This window comes from Sceloporus undulatus, chromosome 4 (assembly GCF_019175285.1).
Source record: "Sceloporus undulatus isolate JIND9_A2432 ecotype Alabama chromosome 4, SceUnd_v1.1, whole genome shotgun sequence".
Lineage (NCBI taxonomy): Eukaryota > Metazoa > Chordata > Lepidosauria > Squamata > Phrynosomatidae > Sceloporus > Sceloporus undulatus.
Window position 1 is genome coordinate 6,581,304 of NC_056525.1, and position 22,934 is coordinate 6,604,237.

Sequence of the window (22,934 nt, forward strand, 5' to 3'; positions counted from 1 at the left end):
TTGTGTCTATAAACAAGTCACACTCTCTCAGCCTCAGGGGAAGGCCTGGGCAATCCCCCGCCAAATAAATCATGCCAAGAAACCTGTAAGACAGGGTTGCTGTGAGAGTTGACCTGAAAGCATATAACAGCATTTCTCTGTAGCCAAAATGTACCTTTCTAATAAAGCCACCTTTACTTGCACTCAGCTGTGGGAGCCCTGCAAGTTTTGACAAACACAAGGGTCTAGTTCCTCTTGGCACCATCATATATTTACCAGGAACCAGTGCAGATGCTGGAAGCCAGTGTTGGGTATTGGTGTGAGCATTGGATCATGTATAACCCCAAAAATAGGGTTCAAATCTCAGTTTGGCCGTGGAAGCCCATGGGGTGACCTTGGGCAAGTCACACTCTCTCAGCCTCAGAGGATGGCCATGGCAAACTCCCTCTGAAGAAACTTGCCAAGAAAAACCCATGATAGGTTGCCATAAGTTGGAAATGATTGAAAGCACACAACAGCAAATGCAGATAGGAAAGGAAAGCTCTTGCACCCATCCTCCTCATTCTCCCATCCTTACATGAGGAATAATGGCAGTCTGCCTTCAAATTGGAGTTGAAGGCTGGCTGTGTTTCAGCAGCCACCTGGGATCTCTGTAAGGGCTTTCAAAACCTTGGGGTTTACATCCGCACTCTTCAGTTGATGCCACTTAAACTGCTATGGCTTCATTCTATGGCAACCCAGGATTTCTACTTTACTGAGGATTTAGCATTTTTTCCCACAGAGCTCTAACGTAGGGAGAATGAGTATGTAAAGAGATCTTGTAGCACCTTTGAGACCAACTGAAAGAAACTGTTAGCATGAGCTGTCGTAGACCTAAATCTACTTTCTCAGATGCATTTGGAGTTAAGTCTGCAAAAGCTCATGCTGCCAACTTCTTTCTTTCAGTTAGCCTCAAAAGGTACTGCAAGACATCTTTACATACTGATGACATGGCTATATCTTTGAAGTCCACCAGTAGAGTGAGTGAGTTAGAGCAGTGTTTACTATCAAGTAAGACAGTTCATGAACAGAGAGTGGGGAGAGGCAGAGATTAGGTGTCTGCACTACACAATTGTAAGCTGTTTGATCCCCCTTTAATTGTCTCGGGGCTCCATTCTCTGAATTCCTGAGAGTTGTGGTTTGGGGAGAGACTGAGCATTCTCCCAACCATTATTCTGGGTGGACTAAGCCATGCATTGCCTCTCAATCCGTCTGATGCAGGGACCTGCCCCATCTCCCCTGAACATGCCAGGGACCTGTCATTGTGTTCATTGGCTATAACTGTTTAATTCTTGGCTGGAAACTCACCAGGGATCAGCAGCTGATGGTCCTGGACTGGCATTATTCCACAGGCCATGACTCCAAGTAACACTACACTACAGAATTCCAAGTGTCTCACCAACTACAAACCACAGGACCCCACAAGACAAAGCCAGGACAGTTCAAGCACTATCAATCTGCTACAATTGCACAATGTGGATACATCTCAAAATGGTTCACTTCGCACATCTAAGTCAGCTTCATCTTAAAATAGCACAGCGGATAAGAGCTTGTTGTTAGTTGCCCTCCAGTTGGCTCTGACCCATAGTGACTTTATCCTCCCAGACTCCCTATCCTCCACTGCTCCTCCTCCAAGGCAGCTTGGGTAAGGACTCTGGGTCTCAGTGGTGATGCTGCTGGGAAGAGATTCACTTTCCATGATTTTTTCCTCTAGTGTTACTCCACCCTGGAAATGGAGCACTAGCCCAGAGTGACTTTTTGTTTTGTGTTCAAGTCAACCTCAACCTACTACAACCCTATGAATGAGAGACCTTCAAGTCACCCTGTCCTTGGTTGCCCTGCTCATGAATCATACAGATTCATGGCCATGGCTTCTCTGAATAAATCTATTCATCTAGTTTGCGGTCTTCCTCTTTTCTATTGCCCTCTATTTTACCAAGCATTATTTATTTATTATTATTATTCTTTATTTATATAGTGCTGTAGACTTGCACAGCGCTGTACATACAAACAATAAATAAATAGCTAAGAGTAAGCCAGCCCAGTGAGTCTTTTCTTCTCAGGATATGGGCAAACTACAACAACCTTAGTTTAGTCACTGTTGCTTCTAGGGAGTTCAGGCTGGTTTGCTCTAGGACCAATTACTGGTCTTTTTGGTAGTCCATGGTATTTACAGAACTCTTCTCCAGCACCACAAGTTGGACTGGATGGCCCTTGTAGTCTCTTCCGACTCTATGACTCTATGATTTCAAATGAGTTGATTCCGTCAGCTTTATTCACTGTCCAGCTTTCGCAACCATACATGGAAATCAGATATGATGGCATGGATAATCTAACTTTAGGATTTCATGACTATCTTTAAATTGGGAAACTATTAGCAAGGCCTAGGGAAAGAGATAGAGGACATTCATGCTGAAGACAGAATGTGAGAATATGAGAGTGAAGGAGGGTAAGGAATGAGGGCAGAAGTCTTAAATCCAACTTTAAAAAAACAGAGAAAGCAAAATGCAAGATCATTAAAACTGGCTCCAAGTATACCACTGAAGTTTCCTTCTAGGTGAAATGTGTAAGAAGAGAGCCAAATAGCCACAGCACATCTTTTAAAAATATTTTTAATAGCTTATTCCAGAGATTTGCTTTTGCTGCTGTTTACAGACAAATTCACACAGCAAGAATCCAAATCTTGACAGCCTGTGACAGTAACAGATGTTTCCTCTCTCACAAGCACCTTTTCCTTTGGTTTTCCAAGTCCTCAGTTAATCAAATCCCTCCAACCAGTTGAAATAACAGTAAAAAAAGAAGCCAAACAAATAAGCTGAAGAGCTGCACAAACTCTCCCTTTTTGCACCACAACTCTTTCAGCCAAAATATTACTGTATTTCCAAACATATGGCAGCCCAAGCTGCTTATGCCCAGTAGATAAGGCTCACTGCTTATGGCAGGTGACAGGGTGGGCAGAGGTAGGTTCCAGCCCTCCACTGACATGGAAGCAGCTCAGGTCTTCTGCAGAATGGCAGCCTCTCTGCACCAGCCTCAAAGAGAAGGCTAGAAAGCATGAGGTTCATGTGTGGCATTTAAAGGAAATAAAGAAAATGGCCCTTAATCCCAGGATACTTGGGGGGGGGGGTGTTAATGTAAGATTATGGCAGTTTTATCTGTAAACCTCTCTCCTGGATGTCTGTTTCAAGTTGTGTGTTCATCACAACACACTGACTAGGTTTGCCCGCTGCTGCACTTAACAAGCAGAGTGATACTAGGTCCCTCTCCTCACCACCACCAGCTACCAGAGGAACTCCTTGCTTCCACACTGTTTTGCGGAGTGACTAAGGCTTCTGCAATCTTCCTACACATGCTGCATAGGATCATGTGCTACCTTTCACATCTGTTTTCCAAAGTGGCAAGGAAACAGCCAACCACTGACATGGTCTAGCACATACACACCGCAGGCCTGGATCTTGCCTGGGTGCCAAAAATACCCTCCTGGCTGCCTGCACTGCAATTTCTAGAGCTACACCAGGCTAACTGCCTCACCTCTGACTTCCTTCCCCCCTTATCCTTTTATTACTTTATTTTCAGAAACTTAACTTCCCTGCCTCAGTCTCTCTGCAGATTCTTTGTTCCCCTTCAGACTGCTAGAGATGATACTGAGTTAACAAGCGGAGGATGGAAAGATTGTGGCTCTTAATGGTTCCTGTGGAACAGTGATCTCTTTCTTGTCTTCTCAGGGGTGTTCTCCCTTCATTCTCTCTCTCTTTGTCTCTCTCCCTTCCACAATCCCAACCTCACTATTCTCCCATTAGCCAATGTGTCTTCCTTGCTCCTTTTCCACTGCCCCTCCTCTTCTTATCAGAGGGATGACCACATGTGCCCAGAGCACACCTAAAAAGCAGGTTAAAGTCTGTTTTTCACTTCTGCTCGGGTTCATCTGAGACAGTTGCTACCTCAATGGTTGTATGTTCTTCAGTTACAGCGGAACCTTCAATAACACTGGACGGCACAGTCATGATGGTGCTCCCACTGGGAGACATTTGGGTTACGTTCTGGATGGCAGTGCCCAGTCCTGGGAGGGTGAGCAGCTGGAAAGGGCTCATCACTTTTACCAAGGTGCTGCCATCCTGTATGGCCGCTGTACTCAGGACTGTTAGGTTGGAGGCATCTGGGTGTATTTCAACTGTATTGGGAAAAGCAGAACTTGCAGAAGCCAGGACAGTGTATCCACCCAGCAACGGAGAGGTTGGGGAGCTGGCAGACGTGGCTTGCACTGTGGTCTTCCCCAGAGAAGATGCTGGGAGGGCAGAGACTACTTTGCCTATAGGCAGGCTGGCCAGCTGAGTAACCGGCATCCCTGGTGCCAAGGCAATTTGTCCTGACTGGGTCAGCAGTTGGGAGGTGATGGCAGGAGGTCCTGAGGTAGCTCTTGTGAGCCTGGGGCGTTTCAGAGGGGATGGAATGGAGACCGGCGTCAAGGTCATCAACACATTGTTAAGATGCTGGGATTTGTGCTTCAGCTCCTTTGCCCTCTTCCGATGCTCATCACACTGTTGCTCCAGAGCTGGGGGAGAAAAAGAGAGGGAATCATAACGGTGGAAAGGCAAGACACTCACTAAATCACATTAGTCAGTAATTGGGACTGGCATCCTCCTCTTAAACTGCATGACAACTCCTAGTAAGGTGTCACAAGCTATTCTAAAACTGGAGGTACAAATTGGCTTTGGTGTGAAAAAATATACTTTAAGTAGGACATACTCCTGCTCCATGAAGTCATAAAGCAAAACTGCACTTCTCTCTACAGCTAACATTCTCAGAACTAAAAAGCCAAAAATAAAAAAAAAATTCCACCATAAACTGGGGTAGAAATAAATTTATTACTTGACCAATAAATAGGAATCAATAAATCAATAAACTAGAATCAAACCTTTCTGTGATTCGGAGTTCATCTGAAAAAGTTTTTTATTACTAAGGGTTGTTAACATCAGTTTAGCAGGGTCTGCCCTGGTTAACCCTCTGTCATTCCACTTTCTCTGCTGCTTTTAAAATGTCCTGGTTTTTTTTTTACTTCTCTCACTTTCCTCCTTTGTCCTCAGTTTATATCAGTTGTTTCCAACTGAGTTCAAGTGAAAAAGTAGTTTGCACTCAATAAACTCAACAGGAGGAATAGGAGGGGATAGAGTCTTGCCCTTTCTGGTAGGTTTATTGATTGTTATTGTTTTCAGGCTTTCCTAAACTCAGTGCATAACTTGCATGGTTTCTCTGCTTAAAGCAATCACTTTGTGTGTTCTTCCTCATTTCCCCTCCTGGTGCCTGGCTGCACCCTTGTGACAACACTCTGCTGTTGGTTCTACCACACACCTCCTCGTTTCATTTATGAAATTTTGAAGGGCATGTAATCACATTTCCATTTGAATGTATAAATGCAAGCTTAACTAGCATTTGCCATCTTTGCAGCAGTATCACACTGCTGTCTCATATCAACCTTATGATCAACAATAATTCCAAGATCCTTTTTAAATGTAGTACTGTCTAGCCAAGTATCCTTCCTTCTGTACCTGTGCATTTGTTTTTTACAGCTTAAAAACAGATTTTAAAAGATGGGACAGGCAGGGAATCATGTACTAACTATTCTATATGTGTTAACTATTCTATTGCAAAGAAGGCAAATTCTTGGCATAATGAAAGCCCAACCACATCCCACCAGGACCTCCTCCCATGATTCTAGTAGCAATAGAATGAGCAGAGGCAAGCCTTCTTGTGAAACTTTATGGAAACGGCATGAGTATGTAAAGGACTGAGTAACTGTACCTGCTAAATCACGTGTATACTGCTCTCTGGAACGGTCCATTTGGCACTTGTGGCTGGCCAAAACTTTCTTCACTAGGTCCAGCATGCCAAAGTTCTGGACTGTATTATTGAGTAGGACAGCATCTAGAGAAAAAGGAAAAAGAAAAGAAAAGAAAAGCAGAAATCCCTGTTGCTGATACGGAAGAAAACACCACAATATTCTTTATCTACCATCATATACCATATATACTCATATATAAGTCAACCTCATGTATAAGTCGAAGGCAGGTTTGGGGGCCAAAATCATGGATTTTGATATGACCCCTGGATAAGTCAAGGGTCAAACTCAGGGGTGTGTAGCAAAGATCTAAATGGGGAAAAAACACACACTCCTTCTCTCTCTCTGGAACTCTCCTGAGGGTCACAGTCTTGGCATGCAAAATGTGGACACAAAACTCTGATTTCTCTCTCTTCCCTCCCTTCCCCACAACTTTCCCAAGGCTCATGGCTCGCAAAAATGGAGGACACAAACCTCTGCTTTCTCTGTCTTTCTCTCTCACCTCTCTCCCTTTCCCACCAACTTTTCCAAGGCTCATGGAGCAGCATTACCGCATTGACCCATATATAAATCGATCAAGGATCTTGGAGCCCATTTTTGGGCTTAAACTGTTTGACTTATAGATGATTATATACAGTAAATTGCATGTTCCCAGCAAAAATGAGAACTAAGTACAGTGAGTCCTTGGTATCCTCTGAGGTTTGGTTCCAGGAATCACCAAGCACAAGTTTAAATTTCCTCCTATTCTCAGAAAATGCTCTAGCAATGGAATTAACATGTACCATTTCATACTTTTTAAAAAAGAGAAAAAGACTATACTGTACTAAACCATTCACTTGCAAGGAAGGTCCAACAAGCCTGCCACTTCTTACCGTTCAGTTGTAAAGGGGGATCCTGAATCCGCTGTTGCAGGCCCCTCATGGTCTCTGCGAGCTCTGCTTGGAATTCCTGGATCACTTCTTCCAGCAAGCCTGCTTCCTTGAGACTATGCCAAAATGTAAATGCATCATCTGAAGGAAAAGGAGTGAAGACTGAAATATGTGCCAGGCTTTAGAGCAGGCATGGCAATTACGTAGTCCTCCAGATGTTGTTGGATTGCAACTCCCAGCATCCTTTATTATGCTAGCTAGGGTTTACAATCCAACATCTGGAGACCCACTTGATTCCCCACCCATGCTGTAGAGGGAATAAAATGGATTGTCTGCCTGTTATACTCCCACATACTTTGGAATCAGGGATGTGTATTTGTCAAAGGGCAACCTCACAGTTTTGCCACAGGACCTGCTGTTAGTGGTTTAACTGGCTTTGGACAATACCACTGCCAGAGTAAAAGAAAGGTTTAAATGTCTCTTTCCTCTTGTCCACCAGCATCTTTCAGACAGAAAAATTGTATCAAAGTATGTTGCAAGCTATGTTAAGCTAAGAAGCTAAGAAAATACCTTCCTGACTTGCAAAGAGACTGTGCTTTCTAAAATACACTGCTACCTCGGGTTACGAAATTAATTCGTTCCGCCATTCCTTTCGTAACCCGAAAATTTCGTAACCCAAAAAGGCTTTCCGTTAGCACTGGAAAGCCTATAGCTGCACTTTGCAGCATTTGAATTTCGCGCCGAAAAATTTCGTAACCCGAAAAATATTTCGTAAGCCAAAACAGTTTTTCCAATCCAACTTTTTCGTATCCCGGAAATTTCGTAAGCCGATCATTTCGTATCCCGAGGCACCAGTGTACAGTAGAAGCATTCAAGTAAGCTATTGGGCACCGCCAGTATGAAACATTATACACTAGGAACATTTCACCACATGATCCATTTAAAAAAAAAACCTCGCCATGAGGATATGCACCAAACGATGTAGAATGAGTAAACCAACTTCTGTCGGTATATAAATACATGGTATTTAGGTGCCAGGTCAAAACCAGGCTTTTTATTAGAGCTTTTGGGCTGAACTGATTTTATCATATGCCATATATGGTTTTAATCAGTTTTAAATTTTTGGGTTTTTAATTGATGAATTATTTAATATATGTTTATCGTATATACTCATGTATAAGTTGACCTCATGTATAAGTCAAGGGCACGTTTTGGAGCCAAAATCTTGGATTTTGATATGACCCATGGGCCTGTTACGGACTGCCAAAATAAAGCTGCTTCGGGTCTCTTTGGAGGTATGCTGTTTAAATGATGCATGCATCCTAAGAATCCGGAAGCTGCACCAAAGCTGCACTCCAGTGCTTAGGAATGGTGTGTGGCTTTGGTGCGACCTCCGGACTCTTAGGACCCATGCATCATTTAAATAGCATACCTCCAAAGAGACCCGAAGCAGCTTTATTTTGGCAATCTGTAACAGGCCTTAGATAAGTCAAGGGTAAAACCTAGGGATGTGTAACAAAGGATCTGAAATATGAAGCAAAAGAAAACAGTGCCAGAGAACTAGCAGTAATTAATATCTGTAACTTTATAACTTTCCATAAATTTCCTTTGCATATTCAGTCACTTTTTGCTTGAATGATGCTGTGTAAGAAGTTCTCATTTTCTCTGCACAACTCATTTTGTAAAGAGCAAAAGCTAATTTTCCTATTTTGAAGTACCTACTGTTTTAACAGTGGGATGGACAGTAGACTTTTGCTTGGATTTATTGCAATATCACACACATATAAACTAAGCAAAAGCCTGCCTTTCTGTACTAGAGGTACAGTGGTGAAACAAGTACAACAGAGAGAGCTAAGATCTTTGTCCCTCTGAAGAGAACACAGAAGTAGCACCAACACTCTACTCTCTCTGGAAGCCTTTTGCAATGCCTGGATGGAAAAAAGGAACTATGGTGGCCCTTTGAGGCTTTTCTGGTGCACCAGAGAAGCAACCTCTGTCTGCCAAGGAAGGGAAGTGCCAAAAAAGCCACGGCCAGAGCCGTCATTTTTTACTCTCAGGCATTGCAATAGAACAGACCATTGGAGACTTCCTCAGCAAGAAGGTTGGGGTGTCCCACCAGGCTATCTTTAACTATTAAACAAATCCCTATCACCTCTCTGTTTCTCTCACCATTCCTTCGGCTTTTGCCAGAAAAAAGCCTTGCAAAGGAGAGTTGGGATAGAAGGCTGGTCTGGTGTGTTTAAGAGATCAATGATACTTGCTGAAATGAAATAGTGAGTGTAGTTTCCAAATGCCCTGAGCACTTCCATACCTCTATATGACAGCTACAGGAAAAGAGATTCCACCTCAACTTTAGGGGAAACCTTCTGACAGTAAAAGCTGTTAGATGTGGAACACATTCTTTCAAAGTGTGGTGGAGCCTCCTTCTTTGGAGGTTTTTAAACAGAGGCTGGATGGCTATCTGTCAGGTATGCTTTGATTGAGAGTTCCTGCATGGCAGGGGGTTGGACTGGATGGCCCTTGAGGTCTCTTCCAACTCTATGATTCCATGATTCCCCCCATTTCTCTTTCTTTCTGCCTTCCTCCCGATCCCAGCTTTGCAAAGGAGGTTTGGAATACAAGGCTGATCTCTCCCCATTTCTCTTTCTCTCTGCCTTCCTCCCAATCCCAGCTTTGCAAAGGAGGTTTGGACTCTCTTTTTCTCCTGGTTTTGGCAATCTCAGCCTTGGAAAGGGGGATTACCCTAGTGACTATATACATTTATCCCAGGATTTTGAAGCCCATTTTGAAGCATAAATTTTTTGACTTATAGTCGAGTATATACGGTACTTGTTTTCAAATATTACTATAGTTTAAACTGATTTTATTGTAAGCTGCCCTGAAATCTTCAGATTCAGGACAGGAGAGAAATATTTTAACAAACAAACAAACAAATCTAGTGAAACCCTTGAACAGTTTCAGAAATCCAAATGCACTGCAGTTACCCATCCTTGCTGTAGGATAACAATGCTTCCAAATAAACCAGCCTCCCTCTTTAATAAAAGCTACACACATTTTTAAAAACCCTTACAAACATCAGTGATTGTCAAAATACATTGAGCAGAACAGCAGGCTGGTGGACAAATCAAATTAGAAGCTGTCTCATACAGCATCCAAACATTGTTCCATCTAGTTCAGCATTGCCTATAATGACGTGCAGCAACTATCTTGGGCAGAGCTTATTCCTTTCCTACCTGAAAATGCCAAAGATTAGACCTGGAAACATGTATATGCAAAGGAGATGCTCTATCACTGAGCTGTGGTCCCACACACAGAACAATACAGAACCACTTACAGAGATGAATGCTTGTGTATCACTGAGCTGTGGTCCCACACACAGAACAATACAGAACCACTTACAGAGATGAATGCTTGTGTATTCTTGCATACCGGGAGTTGCACTGGAATCTGGATGACCCTTGTGGTGTCTTTTGACTCTATGATTCTATTCCTCACAAGCCTTTCAGATTAGGCAGCAAATACACAATAGAACTAAAGACACAGACAATGTGCCTAAGGGCAGACCCACATGCACCCTCTGATCATTACCTCCAATAGTTGTTGTCCAGTCCGAGGAGTCTTCACATGTTTCTATGGTGATTGTGGCAGGGGATCCATTTACTGCAATTAAAATCAAACAAAAATTACATTTTTAAAAAATACAGTATCAAAAAGCAGTGGAGATGTCCTTGCAACATATAACATCTCTTATTGAACCTTCTCCTTATATAGAAACTCTCAGTTCTGGATAGATTTGCTATTGCCAAATAAAGGCAGGAACTTGTTTGTTCCCACAGCATTTATCAAGCTGGCATAGATAACAAACAACAGCATCCACATGTTAGCATTATAATTCTAGGGATTTTAAAAACACAATCATATTTGCTTGGAATAAAGAGCAAAGAAAGCTGTTATCCTCTCAACAACCCCAAGAGGTAAATTAGACTGAAAGATTATAATTGGTATCAGGACTTCCAATGAGTTTCTTAGCTGGATGGAGACTGGAACCAGGGAGACCCTTCCTCTATTTGCAGACTGGACTGGTACAGTACTCTAAAAGCAGACTAATCCCTCCCCCCCAAGTTTATTTTTAAGCAATCTAACTGTTTTGCCCTGCAGCTAGAAAGACCTGAGGTCTTCCTGGATGCTTTTAAAGTTTTATGTCTCAAAATTGCTGTTTTTAAAGTTTCATGTGACAGGCCTTAAAATGAAAATATCTGAATTATTTAGCCAGCAAACGTTGCTAGTTTTGAAAAGAAAGCCAATTAAAGGGTAGTATAAATCCAGGGACTCAGCCACAGAGTAGGTGAGCAGTCTCCAGCCATAAACTGATTGGAAGAGCTAATAGGACAAAATGTCAGGCACAGATAAAGCTCAAGGGAAAAAAAACAAAGATTATTAAAATCCCTTGCATTAATCTTTCACACAAGACTATGATTTGACAGGCAGGCTCTAAGGAGCTCCATGAGAACTGCTCTTGGAGCACTTGTGCACTCAGATTTTCCTTAGTTCTGACAATACCAGACAAGCTAAAGCCACATCATATTAAACATACTCTGAGATGATGGGTCAAAGAAAACCTTTACAGAGAACAACCTAGCGGAAGTCCCAAGTTTTAGAAAGCACCTGTGGGAGCATTGGAATGATACAGGCAGGTTAGCAGAAACTGCATCTGCCAACTCTCCCAGAGCGCCAAGAACCTGCAGGAAACATGGGATTATGGCAAGTAGCTGCTGGTCCCCCTCCCATTTAAAGGGGTGACTTAGGGGTTGTCTACACTGATGAAAAGAATCAGCTTTGCATCACGTTTTCTTGCTTTCCAGTGACCCTGTTAACGCTGCACACATCAAAGTGAGATCGGCATAACCAGCCACACATTTCCCCCTGGCGAACTCACTTTGGTGCAAGGGGGGTGGTAAACATCTCTGATCCTTTGCAGCCACACAGCTGTGTCCACACCACTTTTTTTCTTCCCATCATGCATGCATATTTCCGCGCTAAGCGTAAGGAGCCAATCACTTCTCTTGTCCACACATCTGCATTCCCATAGGATTGCTTATACAAGTAGTCAGGCATATTGCAATTTTAGTTTAGTGCATTTTAGCTTAGCCTATGCATGTTTTCCAACTGCCATTGCCCTGCTTGGTCACTGTCACAGATGGTCACTGATTAGGGGATTACTGATATGGAGACCACATTGGATGGAGGTGGGCCTGGCAATGTTTGTGTGGCTGCAAACCACTACCAACCATTGCAGGCACACAATCCAATTAAAAAGAGCAGCAGCAGCAGCAGCAGAAGATGAAGAAGAGACAGTTCTTGCAACACCATCTTGCAATACTTTGCTGTGGGTCGCTCTAGATTTGGCACAGCTATGACCATTCCTCATGAACTCAGAGAGGCTCATCATTGGTGCGTGTTTCCAAGCAGCCAGGAATCGTGAAACCATTTTCTCATGTCACTGTGGTCTAACAGCGGGTGCACAATCTCTGAGTGCCCTGCTGCATGTTTTTTTTCAAATAATGGATGTGCTTTGTCCAGAAGTGCAGAAGAATGATACCATTATGAGGAGGGACATTCCTGTGGAGGAGAATCACTGCTATTTTCTGGTTGCTTGCAAACTGGTGATCTTATTGCCTAGCATTCCATCAGATCAGTGTTGGCTGGTCTACAGTTGTAGACATTTTTGTCAGTCATACTAGTAATGATATGTTAGTTCTTCCACCCTACACCATTTTTCTAGAAAATGCTTGGAAGGTAAGTACTGTAAAGCAAACCCTTCCTTACAGTTCTTCAGTAGCATGACTGATATCTTGATATGTGCATTATAGCCATCCTATCTAAATTCAGTACTGTCAATAGATTGTCTAATATTTTGATATTTGCATTAGTTGTCACAGTTCCCCATTTGCAACAGATGTTTAGTCCACAGATGTACATATGTATGTACACTTTTCGTTTCTCTTTCTTCCCCATTCTTATTTTGCTTTCTGGAGATAATGGACAGATTCTCCAAAGGGGGATTGCCACAGGTGGTAGGGGCAGTGGATGGATGGGTGCTTTTGCCAGATTGTTTTGCCATTGAGACATGGAGAAGAGTTCATTAACAGGAAACACATATTCCAGCCTGCTACAGGGAACTGCTGCCCACACTGGGACACACTATCAACACAGACTGGATGGAGTAGCCAGAACCAAGATTCATGTATGATAAGGAACTTGGGAATCTGAGACAATACGTTTGTCTAACCTGGTTGAAAATCTTGAGCCAGTCCAGAGCAGTATGTTGTGGACTGGTCCCAGATTTTCAGCCACAAAGACTGCACCAAACCCACAGTGGTGTCCACATAGGTCAGCCAGGCTGATACCACATTGGCTCCATGGGCCTGAACCTTGTTCATGGATCAACTGCCACCGCTTCCTCGCCAACAGGAGCTGTGAGGAAAGTCTGCACATGCCTCTGCTTCTCCTGAGTGTAGAATAGCGCTCAAGAGAAGGTAGAGGGATCCAGTCACATGACTGGACTCCTCCTGGAGACACCCAGCTGTAAGACTGGGGTCTCCCTACTTTCTCCACTCATAGATGCATGGGTGACCATCCTATGATCAGCAGAAGGAACAGCACACCACAGGATTTCTACAGATTTTCTGCTGGTGAGGAAGTGGCATCTTTCTGGCACTACTCAGCACAGGGAAAGGGAATGGCACTGTTTTTGGTGGGTGGACAACTGCCTCAGCCCAAATCAGGCCCACTCTAGCTGTTCACATGCCAAAAAACCTATGCTTACAATGGGGATTTCCCTGACTTGGCTTACCCTGAGGCAAAATCAGATTAAAAGGGAAAACCTGTCCCCAGAAACAGCTGTGTGCCATGGGGACAAACAGCAGTTGCTTCTGAGTGAGTTTGTTGTTTTTTTTTACAAGTGTAGAAAGCCCTATGGACTGGGGGGGGGGGTACCATTAATGTGAGGAGAGATGCAGTTTGGGCCACTATTACTCTCGGACAGTGCATACCCCACTAGGAAGTGGCTAATGATGCCACACAAGGGTACCCTTACTGAAAAACAGGCATTCTTCAATAAACACCTGAACTGCACTAGAAACATGATAAAAATGGCATTTTCACTTGAAATTACACTGGAGATGCATGACTGGGTCACTGGAGATGGTGGAAGAGATGGTCCCTCTAGTCACTTGCTGCACATTTGATCTTGCATCACATCTATGAGATGAGGGGAAAGGTGCTTGACAGTAATCCTCACCATGTGTGCAAGTATGTGCTGGGCACCTTGAGGACACTACTGGTCAGTAATGAGGAACAGTAGAATAAAAAGAAGGTGAAGCTGTCCTTTTCTAATTGCAACACTAGGAATATTATTTATGTGTTAATTTGTCCTTGTAATAAATTATACATTGTACTTGTGTTTGTGAGCATAAGAGCAGTCTGAAATGAGCCTCCCAAACGGTGATGCTGTAGAAGGTGACTGATCCACACAAGGTCGTGAGTATTTTGGTGAGGTCCTAGGAGTTGGATGGCTCAGCATCAGCTATAAAATGGAAAAACAAACATAAAGCACCCAAGTAATCACCATGCTGGGCTTCACTGGAAGTTCTTCCCACAAAATGGAGGGGAACACAGACATGTATCCAAGGGACTCCTAACCATGATAGCGGGAGCGTGGGGGGTGGGAAAGGTTCCTTGGAGCCTTCTGCCAGAGGGCCAGTATACACCTGTTGAACACTGGAAGCCTGTCCTATTGGGACCCAGTAAATTGCAGTGCTGCAAGCCACAGGCTTCAGGTGTACTGTGACATTTCCACAGAAAATGTTGTGCAATTCCTCAAAAATGACCATGGTGACTGAGCCATTGTCATTCCAAAAAGACAGATCTCTTCCAACAGGCCTTCCCTGATTGATTGACCCAAACCTCCCCTCTTTGTTTTGGATTGATTTGGACAGTCCTAAGATTGCCTATGATGCCCAACTTTTGTTAATGGTTTTATTGATATTAATGATTTTAATTGTATTTATAATGTGATGTATTGTAAATTGTGGATTTTATTCTGGGAAGAGGGTTAGTGGGATTATTTTATTGTATTTTTGGTTTTATGATGTAAGCTGCCTTGATTCTATGATTCTATCATATAAAGAAGCGGGATATAATAATAATAATTATTATTTCTCTATATTTCTGTAACAAGGCCTTGTTTTTCATCTAGCATTCCTCTGCTATCTCTCATGGCCCTTTTTCCTCATCTCTACAGCAATATTATAAATGTTTCCGTGCATTTCCTTCAGTTGCTCCTAGTTCTTGTCTTCTCCACATATGGAGATGAGGTTGACAGTTTCCTGTCTGCTCCACAAGACTCTACTGTTTCTTTTCCCAAGACTTGAAATGACTTTGGCCATCACATTAAGCAGAGTTGTGCTAACACTGATATGCACATCTGCTCAAATGTACCGTCACAAAAAAATTGCAACTGAACTAGCAAAACTTAAATTCAAACAGAAGTACCATTTCTTGGCATGAGTGACCAGGTGACCTATTTCACCACTCCTCCCCTGCCTCCACAGCAATTCTGCCTTGGAGGGTCAGCCACACAAACAATTACCTGGATTTTCACACACACACTTTTAAAAATTTATATTTAAAATGTTTATTTTTCATTTTTCATCTGGGAACTTTGGAAGCCTTCTTGGGGGTCTCAAGGGGCCACATTTAGGGGTCTCAAGGGCTGCATGTGGCTCATGGCCTGCACTTTTCCTACCCATGATTTAAAGCATTTGTTTTTGGCTAGGTAATGTACAATGAATAGAACCAACTGAAAATAAACCAGAAATCCTCTTGAAAATTAATTATAAGATATTAGACAATTAAGAACAGTAAAAAGTAACCAGAGCAATCAAACCAGATTTTAAGAACTGAAGGCCATGTGAAACAGGACAGTCTTTGCTGACTGCTCAAAACTCAGAATGGAACTCTCTTGGGAGTTCCACAGATATATTTAAAGCTTGGCAAGCACAAAGCACTAGCATATGAAAATATCAGTTGTATCCAAAAAAAAAAGACCATGGGCCCATCTAGCCTAGTAATATCTACTTTTATTGGTACCAGTATCTTTGCAATAAACACTTACAGACACACATCTGATGAAAGAAACCAGAAACACAGAGAAAGAAGCACATGAGGATACGGATTTTTCTCACCTTTAGCCTTACAGAATGCAGACTGACCTCACAACAAACAACTATAATAGCAGCTGCAAAATGAAAGTTAAAGTTTCACTTCTGACAGCTGCATTCCACATTCCACATACCATCTGCAGAGGCAGGGGTGAGAGGGATGTACTCTGTTGAAGTCTGGCTGGTCAGAGACACTCGGGCCCCAGTCAGGTCAATTTTAGTGCTTCGGCAGGTGTTGGAACAAACTTTTGTATGCTCATAGAAATCCAGCTTCCCTGAATCCATGATCTTCCTAAAACACACAGTATGGATGTAAATGTCCATGTCTGATAACAACCTGAAAACTCACAAGAGCAAAACATTGAGGGGTGAGCAAAGTGCATGTGATCCTTGAGCCCCAAAGTGTGGCCTTCAAAGTGTTGGTGTGCTATGCCTTTAAACAACAGAAAAATATTTTGATTGACTGAATGATGACTCACATCCAACATTTTATATTAGTGGACCAGGAAACTTGTCACATGTCAGGTCACAGTTGAAAATTGATAATTGGAATGTTCAGTTGGTTGTGAGCTAATGTTGGAGCAGCAGGTTACTGCTGTGAGATACCGTGTTTTAGTTTGTAGCTGTGAAGCAGACACTGAAGCTGATTGAAAGTCAGAGAGGAGTGTATGTGTATATATGCTGTTTTATATTGTATATATTATAAATGAAGAATAAAAACCTCCAGGACTTTGGATGAATCAACTGTCTGTGATTGTTTCTTTTAAGTGTGAAAAGTGGTCAGTGCCCTGCCAATACCAATAGCTGGGGGGGGGGGTGTTTATACTCTGCTGTGTACATTGTTTTGGCTGTAGCTGGGTGATTTTTACCTAGACTGCGCAGGGGGTTGGCCTTCGTCCCAATTTATTATACTGGCCAACAGAAAGCCCACTGGAGACCCACTACCACCACTCTGGGCTGTCTTTTGCCTCCAAATCCCCCAAAATGTTTTGTCCCTCTACCTCCCAATACCCCCACAAGCTAAAAACAGAGCTCATTTAGAACAAGAATGAGCTGACAAGGTCTTGATAAATCTTGCGTTCTTAAGTATGGGATGGAACACACATTATAAGATCTTTCCCAAATAAGAGTCTACACACAGGTGCACATGCACATACATACACCTGTAATACACACACAGGCTAACCTTAGCATGATCCCATTCATCCGGATTGCCCTCTTCCAGTCCTTTAACGTGGACTTGCCAGCCAAATGGACAAATTCCTTAGGACTTATCAAGTGGTTATCGTACTGCAGGGAAGAGAAATAAGATGTAATATGAAGAGGCAACAGTGTTATTAGCTAGTCTACAGAGCAGAACCAAAACCTGAAGTAAGACCATTCATGATCCTGACAGGAAAATAGCAGGTGGTGTCAGAGGCAATTGACCCCTATTCTACAACAGTACAGGTTCAAAGATCTCATCACTGGGGATGAGGTGAATGACTATTATAACAAGGTTTGGGAGTACATCAGATCATTCAGCAAAATCAATGGAAGTTAAAACAAAATCTGAAAACAGGAGTGTTTTTTGACAACACCCTCCTCAATTATTGGAAAAACAGATAACCCCAATAGTCTAGCTGACAAGAATGTTGGACTGGACCAATGAGTTCTAAAGTCAAGTTACTGCGGGGAAATAGCAGTCTATGTCACAGATATATATGATCACAAAAAATTAAAAGTGAGAAGATGTAAAAAAAAAAGAGGATTACAAACTGATTTATTTTCTCTTGCACTTCCTTATTAATACCCAGTTTTGTTTCTCTTCATTAGTTTTAGCTTAAGGAATCTATCAATTATTTAAGTATAATCTCATTTACAGTATATGCCTTTTAATGATTCCCAGTCATGTGAAATGTTATTTCTCACTTTCACATTTTCTTTCCTGTAATGCTGCAAGTTTAAGAAAACTGTTGGATACTAAATCTTGCACAAAATTCCATGAAAGTGGGGTAGCTGAAAAGACACAGTACCGTATAAGAAAGTATTATTTTCTGTAATTCTCCTATATCCCTGTGTGTTGAGATCTTCCAGGAAGGCCTTCCTCTCAGTCCCACCACTGTCACAGGTACATCTGGTGGGAACATGGGAGAGAGCCTTCTCAGTGGCTGCTCCCAGGCTCTGAAACTCACTCCCCAGAGCTTAGACTGGCACCCTCCCTATTCTCACTCTGCAGACAGGTTTTGTTTTAACAGGCATTTGAAGACTGAGTGTATAAAGTCTGTCTCCCACTCTCCCCTTGTTGGTCTTTCTGCAATTTTTCTTGCATTGGTCTATGGTTTTAATTTTTTATTTAAATTAAAATATTAATCATCGTTTAACTTTTGTATTTTCCAAATTTAACCATATTTTTATCTGTCATAAGCTACCTATAATCCTTAGCTGGGGAAAAGGCAGGTATAATAAATAAATATCATCCTCTCACCTGGACACATTTCACATTGATGCCCGGGCAAACAAACTTCCGCCATATTAGGTTGGCTTTGCTGTCCCCACAAGTGATTGGATAAACAATCTCAGCTTCCACACAGTCATCTCCTTCAGCCATCTTCACTTCAGGTAAAGCAATCAAAAGGAATAATTGTTTTTTAAATAAAGGTTACAACCATGGATTAGATATTATCAAATGCAGACATTTGGGAATCCAATGTTAAAAGCTCTCTCATTCAAAATCAAATGGCGAAACCTGTTGAAAATCAGTCTAACCTAGGAGGGCTAGCAACAGGATTTAGGCCACAGTGATATTAAGTTATTTATGCAGCACAATCAACATAAATGTCACTCTGCAGGATACAGCAGCAGCAGAGGCAAGAACCTGTCCTGAGGAGTGTGCATTCTAAATTTCCTCAAATGTGGGAGATACTAACAGGAAGGAGCAGCATATTTGAAGGCTGAGTATATAAAGTGTACAATTAATAAACTGGAACACTCAAATACAAGGAAATCTCAACCTATGTTTCCCCATTTTTAAAGAATGTTAGCATGAAACAAAAGGCTGCCCAGATGAAAGGCACAAACCCTAAAAGAGGCTTCTTTATTGTCTCTTGAGAAGCAGCAGTTTTAGGTAAAGTGTGACTTTTATCTATCTGATTAGTTTGAATGCTTGGAAAAGGCTTAGGAGCCAACGTTATGCTCAAATGAGGAAGACTATATGCCCTTTGGTGATTTGTTTTTTTCTTCCTTGCTCACTTCCTCCTCCCATTCTGTCATACATTTTTCATCCACCCCTCTACCTTCCCCTTTCTAATTCTATCTTTAAAACATAGCCCAAAAAAAAAAAAAACACTCTTCTTGCTCTTTTGCTTGGAAAATGGTCTCTGAGAAAAACAGTGTGCTATCCACTAACAGCTTATGGAATGGCCTGCTGGACGAGATCCATCAAATTGCCAATCTAGAGAGCTTTTAAAAAGCCATTAAGACTGATCTCTTCCAGCAGGCCTTCCCAGAATAAAATACTCGGCCACTAATAAAACTTCCCATATATCGAACTCTGCCCATGATGACTATTATTTGGATTATTCGGATTTTAGTATGTGGTTTTTAATCTTATACTGTTTAATCTTGTTTTAAGAGGGGACACTATGTATATATGGATGTATTTTAACTTGTCGTACGCCACTTTGATTGCCTGGTAAAAAGCGGGATAGAAATAAAAAAATTATTATTATTTATTATTAGTTTTGCTTCAGTAAAATTACTTTAACATTGTGATTGTGTTTCTTGAAAAGGACGTAATATAGTGAACCATGTTCAGCTGGTATCCAGCTACAACACTTTAAGAATGAATAGGAAATAAATATGAAGAACTATACTGATGATGTGGGAGCACAAAAGCCATGGAATAGCAAGGTCCTTGAATTTAGCCCCTGCCCTAATGCAGCACTCACTACACATGCATTATCCTAACAATTTACACCACATGCAAAGCGATCTTGTAGCATCTTTAAAACTAAATGCATGACAGAAGTTGTAGCATAAACTTTCATAGTCTTGGTCTACTTCCTCAGATGCATGGAGTGAACTGGTGCCCAGGAAGAACCTTTATAATCAGATTATGTGGAAGACCATATGATAAAAGTGGACCAAGTCTAAGAAATCTTATGCTACAATATCTTTCACTCAGTTAGTTAGTCTCAAAGATGCTACAAAATCCCTTTGCATACTGATACAAACAGATGGGTCCATAGGAAGGCAACTTCACTTAGTTGTTCATATAAATCCAAGGGTAGGTATCTAGTCAGAAAGAATAGAAAGAATATACTGGCTTCCCATGCAAATGTAGTTTCCACAACCAGCACACAGACACAGCTATAAGAAAGCTGCTCCTCTTTTCCAAAGCAAAGACATTTCTGACATCTCTAAAAGGCAGACAGGCACGCAGCAGGCTTCCCTTCTTTTGTGAAAACCAAACTTCAGCAACTATATCTCAGTTCACCTAGCTTGGGTTTAATTGATAGAAGGGATACTAAAGAACTAAAAGATAAATGAACCCTATCTCAGTATTCTGAGATGTATTTTGTGAGCCGCCTTGGGTCCCTTTTTGGGAGAAAGGTGGCATAAAAGTGAAATAATTAATTAATTAATAACAGCAGCAACAACAACAGCAACAATCCTGGCCATGGCTGTGGCACTTAGTCCCAGGAATTTCATGCATTTGGGGGGCGCCTTTCATTAAGCATGGATTTGTCATAAACACTGTACACAATGGTGGTGGTGAGGTATGGCAACTAATGGGCATGATAATTTAGAGTCTACTTATCCGCCAGTATTATTGTGGCTTAACTGTCAGAACAGATCAGAGCAATTTATGGAGGGAAGCCATCTTTTTGTATTTGAGAGCTACAGATGGACAACCTGATCTTTTATATAAATAATACCTTGTATGGTCAAGGTGACAGGTAAGAACCATTTTGAGTTTCTTTAGCTTCTACTGGCAACAAATTAGTTGTTAGACAAGGCCCCGCAACTAAAACATTATTGTCTACATATTAAGAATCCCTTTTGACACAGCAGCAGTCGGATACATTGAACTAAAGCAGCCCCTTTTCTCTTGGCCAACAATCCTCCAGGGCTAGCCTGAAGATAGAGGCTCCTCCCTCCATAACTGTCATCTTCTGGCCTGGGAGGGAGTAAATAGGCTGGCCCAGCTCCACCAGGGCTAGCCTGAAGATAGAGGCTCCTCCCTCCATAACTGTCATCTTCCGGCCTGGGAGGGAGTGAATAGGCTGGCCCAGCTCCACCAGGGCTAGCCTGAAAATAGAGGCTCCTCTCTCCATAACTGTCATCCTTCGGCCTGGGAGGGAGTAAATAGGCTGGCCCAGCTCCACCAGGGCTAGCCTGAAAATAGAGGCTCCTCCCTCCACAACTGTCATCCTTCGGCCTAGGAGGGAGTGAATAGGCTGGCCCAGCTCCACCAGGGCTAGCCTGATGAAGAAGAGCCCTCCCTCTAGTCCACCTGCCTTGGTCCAGGCATCAGAGGGAGAGAAGAAACACTGGACTTCATCCCCTTCTCCACCACCATTCCTTTCTCATTTTGTGTCATGTCTTTTAGATTGTAAGCCTGAGGGCAGGGAAACGTCTTATTAAAAATAATAATTGTAAGCTGCTTTGAGAGCCATTAGGGCTGAAGGGCGGGGTATAAATAACATAAACAAACAAACAAATTGTTTTGCATGGTCCCAGCTTCACAGAATACCTACTTCAAGTATTCAGCAAAGCTGTAAAATTTTGCTCTGTGCCTGGCCCTGGTTAACACAACTGCATTAGAAGAGAGCCACACCTCTGTCATTTCATGTACCTACCTAAAAGAGCTTCTTTCAGATGTGCAGAGGCTGTAAAAGCAGCAGCGGCTGCTGCAGCTGCATTTTCTGTCTCCAGGGTGTCTTCATTTAGGTCACTGCTGGTAGAAGAGATGAACAATTAATCCTACAATTTTACAGTAAGCCCTGCATTGAAAAGCTGCTCCTATTGCCCTTTTAATTGTAACACAGAAAAATGCAATTAGAATCACAGGATTGGACAGGATCAAAAGGTTCACTTAATCCAACTTTCTGCCATGCAGGAATACTTACGGTAAGCACTGTTGAGAAATGCCCATCCAACCTCTGTTTAAATACCTCCAAATAAGAAGATGGCACTCCATGGTAACCCATTCCACTGTTGAACAGCTGACAGTCAAGAAGTTCTTCCTAATGTTTGGATGGAATCTTTTTTTCTTCTAATTTGTAGTCCTTCTTGTAATTTTTTGCCATTGGTAGCCCTCATTACATAAGAAGAAGTTACCCACTGGCAAAACCTAAAACTTATTCACCAATGCAATTTTAATACTGAAGTCCATGGTCCAAATGTGTTCCTAGGCCATTCTAGGAATATTTAACATTACTGCTGGGGCCAGAAATGGAGACTTAGCAATAGCTGTTGAAACCAGACAATCTGAGCTTTTGCTATGTAAAAGTTTTCTAATCCTAACTGTTATGACTATTTTTTTATGTCTGTGGTCTCTTTTTTCTCAAGTCTAGAGGCTTTTGCGTAGAGCTTAAATTGTTTCTGATAGAGGAAACATGCTTTTTCATGCAGTACATGCTAGACTTTCCACATGACATAAATAATGACTGACACTTAAATCTCAACCTATGTTTCCCCATTGCTAGTGGTGGTGGGGAAACTATCATAAATATCATACGAAAGCAAGTATATCATGGACTTTAATGTGTGCAGATGGGAGCACAGGCTTTTAAGCACCAAATTCTATAGTTCCTTGACTTTACACTATCACTTTCAAGGGATTCCACAGGAAGCAAGATTGTTGGCTCTTCTGTACACACAGGTAGCCATGGCCAAACTGTCAAAACCAAAACAAAAATCAAGTCTTAAAAAAACCTGCTTTCCTCAATTAAAATAATAATAATAATAATAATAATAATAATAATAATAATAATAATAATAATA

At 42.0% G+C, this 22,934-nt stretch overlaps 1 protein-coding gene across 1 annotated transcript in view; it reads right to left on the bottom strand.

Annotated features, from left to right (window-relative positions):
* Positions 1–2,614: 2,614 nt before the first annotated feature.
* The window catches only part of GMEB2 (glucocorticoid modulatory element binding protein 2), a 38,168-nt gene continuing 17,848 nt past the window's right edge, over positions 2,615–22,934 (bottom strand). Inside the window, 8 exon segments of the mRNA XM_042463983.1 lie at positions 2,615–4,570; positions 5,818–5,940; positions 6,727–6,864; positions 10,312–10,383; positions 16,079–16,236; positions 17,131–17,234; positions 18,412–18,539; positions 21,788–21,885. Of these exon segments, the coding sequence (XP_042319917.1) occupies positions 3,924–4,570; positions 5,818–5,940; positions 6,727–6,864; positions 10,312–10,383; positions 16,079–16,236; positions 17,131–17,234; positions 18,412–18,539; positions 21,788–21,885 (1,468 nt within the window). The 3' untranslated portion in view covers positions 2,615–3,923.